This window comes from Mustela erminea, chromosome 16, assembly GCF_009829155.1.
Source record: "Mustela erminea isolate mMusErm1 chromosome 16, mMusErm1.Pri, whole genome shotgun sequence".
In the NCBI taxonomy this organism is placed as follows: domain Eukaryota; kingdom Metazoa; phylum Chordata; class Mammalia; order Carnivora; family Mustelidae; genus Mustela; species Mustela erminea.
This window is the reverse complement of record NC_045629.1, coordinates 43426487-43435068: the sequence shown is the minus strand read 5'-3', so window position 1 is coordinate 43435068 and position 8582 is coordinate 43426487. Positions and strand designations below refer to the sequence as shown.

General features: G+C 47.3%; 1 protein-coding gene across 1 annotated transcript in view; it reads left to right on the top strand.

The window, feature by feature from the left end:
* The first annotated feature begins 5611 nt into the window (after positions 1–5611).
* Positions 5612–8582, top strand: part of CDH17 (cadherin 17) — a 110615-nt gene continuing 107644 nt past the window's right edge. Inside the window, exon 1 of the mRNA XM_032316530.1 lies at positions 5612–5816. Coding sequence (XP_032172421.1) covers positions 5807–5816 — 10 coding nt within the window. The 5' untranslated portion in view covers positions 5612–5806. The remainder of the gene's footprint in view (positions 5817–8582) is intronic.

The following is an 8582-nucleotide window of genomic DNA, read 5'->3' as shown; positions in this document are numbered from 1 at the left end:
AGGGAATGCCCGGGGACCACCAGGAGCTAGAAAAGGAAGGAAGGATTCTCCCCTAATGCCTTTCAAGTGAGTATGGCCCTGCCCACATCATGATTTTAGATGTTTAGCCTTCAGAAATGCACGAGAATTCAATTCTGTTGTTTTTAAAGCCACCAAGCAGCCCGTGGAAACAAAATCCTTTGGGTTATTTAGGGCAACTTACTTAGCGTCTGTAAGCCTCAATTTCTTCATCTGGAAAACAAGGATAATACCCATCTCAAAGGATTATTTTGAGGATTAAATGTAAGGCGCTTAATTTATCATCTGTCCAGGAGGTGCAAAGTGAGCAATCTGCAAGCGAAGACGGAGAGCCCGTGCAGAACATGTCGATTTCCAGACCGAGAGCTTGGTGGTTCAGGACCATGCTGGCTCTTGAATGTTCCAAACAAGGATGCGACAGGCCAAGCGGCACTGGTTCGGGACATGGCCAGGGAGAGCTGACTGGCAGGAACCAGAAGGCATGAGATGCCCCTGTGAGGAGCTCGGGGAGGAAGCCACCAGAACAGGGAAATGCGCTGCGCGCAGAGGGAGGACGCGGCGACGGGGGAGAAGCAGCCCCCAGAAGGTCCACGGATGGGCTTCCAGAGCGCACGTCTGGCGGCGTTCAGGTTTTGTGCGGGGAGGGCTCACAGAGCAGCGAGGCCTGATGCCCACCAGACAGACAGGTGCAGACGTCAGGGAGAAAAGGGAGGAGGAGGCGAGGGGGGGGGGGCGGGGAACGTCAGCTGAGTGCAAACGCAGGAGTAAGATGACACTGGAGTCAGGGCGCGGCTTCTGACTTTTCAACTGTCTGGAAAACAGTCACGGAGCAAGAGACCCTAAACCATCAGTCTTCGTCCGGCCTAACTTTGGGGGAAAATGAGGACGGCAATGCGGCATTCCTGCTTTCCTTACAATAAGGCTAGGGATAAACGTACGCCAACAAGGACAGGAAGCTTTCAGCGCAGGACTGCCGCTGGGTGCGCAGGTGGCTCTGCGTGGGTGTGCGCATGGAGGCACGCACGTGTGCACGCGAGTGCGTGGTGTGTGTGTGTGTGTATGCGCGCGCTCACGGGGCAAAGATGGGAAAGATGAATCTCACAGTTAAAGAGTACTGCAATTACAGGAACTTCAAACAGCCACTAGACTCACCTTGCTCCACTTTTCAGTATATGCACAGAACAGGGCTGCTGTCCGGCCTCTTACTGATTGTAGCCTCCGCCAAAGGCATGGAATAATCCAGATGTGCATGTTGTTTCGGAAACTCAGGACAAGTTGTCACTTAAGTTTGCGGTGATCGGAGTCAACTGAGTCAGAAAAAAATGTGCCTGTGTCTTCCGCTGTGCTGTTTTTAAGACTGGAATGGAAGTAGAGAAGCTAACCCCTGTCAGCTTTTACAAACATGGAAATGAGGGGGGAGTGAGAAGTGCCCCATATCTTACTGGCATCACCCAGAAGCCTGAGGGCAGCTGTTTGACTTGGAGAAATCCCACTACCTTGTGGAGGATTTGAAAGTATTGGAAGGAGTTTTCTTGAGAGGCATTTGCAATCTTATATACATATGCATACACAGACAAATGTATGCAACCAGATCTACGATGCACGTGGATGGGTTCGCACATGCCCGCGCGCGCGCACACACATCCACATTTACTCCAGCCCCATTTAAAGGCAGGGAGTACTCATAGTACAGATGACAGGGGTTTGAAAATAAAAATCTGATGAGGGAATTATAGCCCGCTTGGGAGCATTGACAGAGGCTGCCTTACCAGGCGTACCGAAAGACGCAAATGAGGAGCAAGTGTGCAAATAACAGAAAATGGGTAAGGCACAGGGTTGTGAGTACAACGCCCGCCATCAGTCGGGTTTTACAGGACTGAAAAAACCCATCATCAGATGTACTTAAAAGCAGTCATTTCTTTTTCTTTTCTTTTCTTTTTTTTTTTTTTTTTTGGTTAACGTCAGAACAGAGAAGGCCATGAGGTAGGAGTGGAAATCCTATTAAAAAAGTCCAAAGGAAATCGCCCTGTGATTCATCTATTTGATTATGAGATAGAGCTGGCGACTGGCCAGGATGTGTTCTACGATTTGGAAATAGCAGCGTGGGGGGCTAGGGTTATCTGAGGGATGACTGGGCAGAAGTAGTTCTGAGCCTAGGTTGGGGGTGGGGGTGGGGGGGTGGGGGTATGGGTGGTGGTGGTGCGGGGGGGGGGGTGTGTGTGAGGGGGGGGATAAGTGAAACCAGGCCCTCCAGATGTCTTCCGGATGTGAATGGCCATGAATATGCAACGCGAGTGAGCTAAGTAGTGCCGGGAGAGGGGCCCATTTGAACTGATTCTCTGAGCCACAGCCCAGGTTAGTGTGGATAAGGATGCTGGTGCTAATTGTTACCACTTTTAAGTTAACATTTGTTAAGTGGAGTATAGGATGCCTGGTAGGGAGCCGCAGTTCAGAAACAGACCCCAAGAGAAATTGGAACAGAGCTTCGCACACATCCTGGACGATTGCACACAGCACAGCAGGCCTCCAGTGGCCGCATGGGGAGTCAAGGCAGGTGCAGACAGAAAGAGAGGCGGGTCCTCCTTCCCCGGGCATCTGCCTTTATTAGCATTTTATCTAGTCATCGGGTTCCGGGTTAGGGCTGGATTGGTCTTTTCAAACCAGAGTTGGCTCTTCTCAGGACACCTATCAAAACATACTTGGCTTAGGCTCAGGCTTCCAGTGGATGAAGGAATTGTGTAAGAGGAATTGTGTTGGTAAGTCTAAATATCTTCCTGCGCCTTGGAGTTAAAGGCTTGGGTTCTAGGCCTGGCCTTGCTAATGACTAGTGCTTTAAATCCTCACATATAAAATAAGAAAAGTGATATCAGCCTCACAGGGTTTTTAAGATGACAAAATGTGCTAAGTAAAAGGGATTTTTAATCCTAAAGAGTATTCAAATCTCCACAGGGTTATTAAAGTGTATTAAAGTGCCACGTATGAGGTGGCATTAGGACTTGTTTGCCCATCAGTTACTTCGACAATGTTTGAGGGAGAATTACAGTGTGACCCGCAGGGGGAAAGGTCTTTTGAAGTAGGTGGGTCTCTCACTGCCCTCCCACAGGGATCCCAGCCTACAGACACTCGCCTACTCTGCTGATATATTGGACTGGCCCTGATCACCGTCTCTTGGAATGTATAAACCCAGTTAAAAAACATTAGTGGTTGGGGAAATGCCAGTGCTCTCTCTTCTGGCAGCAAGGGAAGAGAACTGTTAATTTGATTTCCTTAATCGTGTCTTTGAGACTTTCTGTACAGACACTGGGCAATGAGAAATGCTACTTTAGGTGTTGAAGATGAGGATGTTTGACTCATAAAAAGATTGGGTTGATCGTGTCCTTGTCCGTTCCCCTGCTTTTATGTGGATAAATGCTTCATCCAACAGATAAATGGGACTTGAGGGTTTCACGGGTGCTTCTGATTGTCTTCGTGTGTATAAGAAAGAAGACGGAAGTGGATGCAAAGAATCCACCTCCTTTGTGTATGAGCAGGTATGGACGAAGAAATGGAATAAACGAATTAAAAACTTATCTACTTCTTAATTGTTGTTTGTTTAACAGGAAATGGGAAAATGCACACAAAGTCCAGTTGCCGGCCCGTGATGAAAGCTCCAAAGCTCTTAGCTGTGTTTTATTATTTTCTTTATTCAATTGAAAACCAAGAGTCTTCAGAGATGAGTTTTAGGAGGAAGCCTGGAGCGAGGGAGGGGCTATTTAACAAGAGACTGTTCTACCACAGGTATCCTAAATTACCATCTTTCCGTTGGGCAGTCTCAGTGCCATTCTGGTGAGTAATTCTGCCTGGATCCCCTGGGCAAAAGGGGGCCCTAACTCCCTGCCAAAGGAGATCCACTTAGCTGCTGAGAACAGGCTAAAATTTCAAAAAGCTTTTTTTAAGTTCTGAGGTTGCTAAGCAACCCGAGTTCTGCACGTAAACAGTAGTCTAGAATGGTGGGGGTAAGTAGCCCCAGTCTCGGGAGTTCGTGCTGGGGCGCGTTATCTCAGGCCTCTGCCTGGCTGTCTTGTTTCCAGCCTTCGGTATCTGCCTCCAAAAGAGGGTTCCTCTAAGTTCTCCCGCTTGGGAACTGACTCACGGATATCTTCTTGATCTCAAGACCTGGAGAAGAAGATGTCTCCTCTGTGGCCTGCCGCTGAAAGCTTTCCTTCTCCATCCTAGTTTCCTGACATGAGGCCATCTTCCTTCCCTAGAAGACTGGCCCACTATTTCTTCCCTGTATTAGGGGACACCCTTGCCCTTCTCCACCACGGGATTTTATCCTCGGAAGTCCAGCCATACTGTGACGTGCCAACCTTTCCCCAATTATATTCTCTGGGAACTTTGCTTTCTGTGGTGGTCTTGTGAGTTCTGGGGAAAGGGAGAATTCCAGGCCACATACATCCAGGGGAAATTTGCTTCTAGGAAATGAAATAGGCTTCTTTTTTTATTGGGATGAAAAATAACACAAGATGAAATTTACCATTCTAAACACTTTTAAGTGAAGTTCGGTGGCATAAAGTATGCACCTGTCCACATGTGCAATGCCATGCCATGCCCCTGTGGAGGCCAAGAAAAACAGGCCACCCCAAGTCTAGCCTTGACATATGTACAGCGATCTTGGCCCCGGCAGCGATCTTAGGTCTCTGGGACTGGTAAATGACCCCTCGCTCCAGGAAGACTGGAGCAAACACAATGATCAATCAGGAATAGGATGGCTTATCGTTGTAATGACTCATGTCAGGAATAACATGGCTTGACGTTATAATAGATTATGTCTCTTGGGTTGGCGGGCTCCGGGAGTGCAGGAGGAACAATAGAAATGACCGCCGAGGCCCGCTATCTTCCAGCCCCCTCCCCCCTTTTCCTTAAGCCTTGACTCTCCCACCAAAAGGATGTATGCCCAGGTCACGTCTCCATAGGTAACCGGATACCTATGCAGGAAACAGAAGTATCAGGACCCCCACCCCATACCCTCCAATCACCAAATACCCTACCATATATGGATGTGAGCCCATGCCCTGCCTTGGCCCAATAAAAGACCCCCACCAACTCCCTCCCAGTGTGACTTCCCTCACTCCCCTTTCCGGAGTCAAGGAACCTCGCCCGAGAGTGCCACCTCCTCCCGGCGCGACTTCCCTGGCTCTCCCTCTCCTGAGGCCTGAAACTTTGCTGGAGATGCCTTTAATAAATCTTGCCTTGTGCCCACCTTGCCTGGTGTCATGTTTATCTCGCCTATAAAACCTTACAAAGTCAGAAAGAATAAAAGAAAAAAACAGGAACATAGGACTACTACTCGTGGCCCAATCACCTACTGACACCCCTGCTCTGCCTTTATTTATTTATTTATTTAAGTTTTTTAAAGACAGAGATCACAAGTAGGCAGAAAGGCAGGCAGAGAAGAGAGGAAGGGAAGCAGGTTCCCTGCTGAGCAGAGAGCCCGATGTGGGGCTTGATCCCAGAACCCTGGGATCATGACCTGAGCTCAAGGCAGAGGCTTTAACCCACCGAGCCACCCAGGCACCCCCCTGTTCTGCCTTTAAAAACTCTGACTGTAATCTGGGTCGGGGCCCAAGTTCCTACTCCGCTGTGTCGGGTATACTTGGGCCCAAGCTTAAACTTGCTGAATAAACCCTCGTGTGTTTACTTTGGTGTTGGCTCCTTGGTGGTCTCTCGGACGTGAAAACTTGGGCATAACACTTGGAGGTCCCACCGAGATCTGGAAGACTCTTAGGACCCCAACCCGGAGGATCTTATGCCAGCTGGTGAGTGCACTTGTTTTTTATTGGTTTGTGCGCATACCTTTCGGGAGCTCCAATCTGCATTTTTACCTGTAGGAATTCCAAATCTGAGTACAGGAGTTGACATTGGCTCAAACGGACGCGTGGCAGGCTGTCAACTGGGTGTCTTGGGAGACGTCTCTTTGCTCCTGCCTGGAGGTCTGGCTGCCGTTGCAGTCGGGCCCTGCCTGGAGGCCCAGCTGCTGTTGCGGTCGGGGCTTAACTTCCTTCCAGTTTTGTCTTTGCAGCCACGCCGGATCATATGTCTTTGTGAGTGTGCTTTTGTTAATTGTCGTAAGTGTATTTGTCTTGTTGTGGACTGAGGAAGTGATGCGACAAACACAGACAACCCTTCTGTCTCTGATGACTGACCGGTTCTCGGACGTTAGGGAAAGAGCTCATTACCTGAGCACGGACGTACGAAAGGGAAAATTTCGGAATTTCTGCACGTCTGAATGGCCATCCTTTAATGTTGGATGGCCTCAGGAGGGCCACTGGTCTGCGGTTATTTTGTCCCGTCTTTTTGTTATCTGTTGTGTTGTTTGTTGTGTTTGAAGAAATGGGGCAAGCAGAGAGTAAGGGGACTCTGACTTTCATCTCTCTCTTCCTCCTAATAGATGTGGGGCTTCTCCCTTACTCATTTCTTGTGTTAATGGATGGCTATAACTGGAGCCAACTAGGGCTGGTCTAACTCCATAAGGAATATTCCCAAGCAGCTGCCGAAACTCGCTTTGTTTCGGGAATATTCCCTCTTTTCTCTGGCCAGACATGGACTGCCATACCCCTTCCCCCTTGCTGATGGGAAAACATGGCATCTGCTCCTCTGTTGGAGTTGATGAGCTCTAAAACCAGGAATCGTTTCTCTGCCTTCTGGCAGTGCTTTGTTCTTCTGTCTCCCCCTTCTGTTTCTGCACCTACGTGCTTGGGGCCTGCATAACTGGCCTCTAGACCATCTTTGGTGCTTCCTGCACCACGGCTCCTTCTCTCTTCACTGTCACAGAGCAAGAAGAGCACCCCTGGACCTAACACCCCCCACTCCAGATCTTCCCACCCGTGTCTCAGGTAAACATTCAAAGTGGAGTGGGCCCAGGTGGAACGTAAATCAGTATTTGAACTAAGTTACGTTTGTTGGTTTAATTAAGATATACATGTCTTGTAAGTTATCAGCAGTAAACAGGAAACTTCAGTCTACTGGAGGTCAAATAAGCTCCTGTTGTTTGTTAAAATCTGTTAGCAAAGAGATGACTAAACCGATGGTTAATTCTCTGTCTCAAAGTTTTAATGGGTAATTGCTGAGATCGCTTTCAAGGTCTTTGGTAACCTGAAAGTTTAAAGTTTTGCTTGGATGACAAATGGAATTAAACTTGTCAGACATCTAGGTCTTTTCCAAAGAGGATAAAATACTAAGCCATTGATTACCGAACATACGTTTGTGCTTTTGACTTCTTACAGCAAAGAAACTAAGAATATTTAAATCTGTTGGTAAACATCTTTGTGCTTAACTGATTCATAAATTGGCATCTAAAGAATTCTGTTATAACCGTTCACAATTGGTTATTAACTGACTAGAGGTTAAAGTGTTTCTAAAAGTACAAAATTCTGCTAAATGTAAGGCTGATGGAAATAAAGGAAGCAACTCTGTATGTAGGAAAGTAAGAGATACGTAAGTAAGATTTAAGGAATGGAAATGCATTTTGTTGAAGGTTTAAAAAAAAAGAAAAGAAAAGAAAAGCAGCCCCAGGGCCACTGTTTGAGCCAGACCCAATCGTAAAGAATGGAAGGGGAGACTGATCACTTTCCACTAGCCAGGGATACGGGGGGGGGGGGGGGGGGGGGGGAGGGGGGGTTGTGTGGGGGGGTGGGGGGGGGATGGGGAGTCGGTGGAGGGGGTGGGTGGTGGTGTCCAACCTGTTTGAATCTGAAGAGTGCCTGACTGTGAATCTGTCTGTATGGCTCCACCGCTTCAGCTACGGAGTCTGAGTGGGCTGCACCCTGAGTCTCGTGGGGCGTCATATGGCATAACGGTCATCTATTCCACAGAGCAGCCTGATCCAGGGCTTATATGGACAGACCTTAGCTAAGATGTTCCTAAGTTCCCGCGAAGGATGCAAGCTGGACAGCATCTGAACGATCCCCCTTCCTTTGCGACATCATTCATGATGGGAGAGAAATCCAGTAAACCCACTAAGACTGCATGCTTAAGAATAAAAAGGAAAGACACTGGTATTAAAAAAAAAAAAAAAAAAAAAGCTGGCTTTCTCTCTGTTTAAAAGGGCAAAGTTTTCTTAGGTTAATTGATCTGTAAATGGTTTTCTCTTTGCCTGCCCAGAGTTGTAAATGAGGTCTCTTTGACTCATAAGGCTTTTCCTTGCTATGCTAAGTAACTCAGGGAGTACTGCTAAACCAATGATAAACCTTGGGTTACATTTGGGTAAATGCTGTAACTACTCTAGAGGTTCTATACATTTCCTAAAGTTCTAATGTTTTGATAGGGTCATCACCTGGTAATTTAACCATATCTTTTCTGAGTTTTTGTCATTTGTAATTGTTTTAAAGCTACATTAGGAATAAACCAGAATTAGTAACATGGAACTAGATGAACTGAAAGATTGTAATGTTGTATCTCTTAACGTTTTGTCTTATTTTAAGCATTACTGGTTCTGTAACGTTTACTCCTCCAGACTAGGGAAACTTTTTCTTAAGTTATCTGTAACTTAAAGATACGTAAAAGTATTCATTTGTAAACAAATC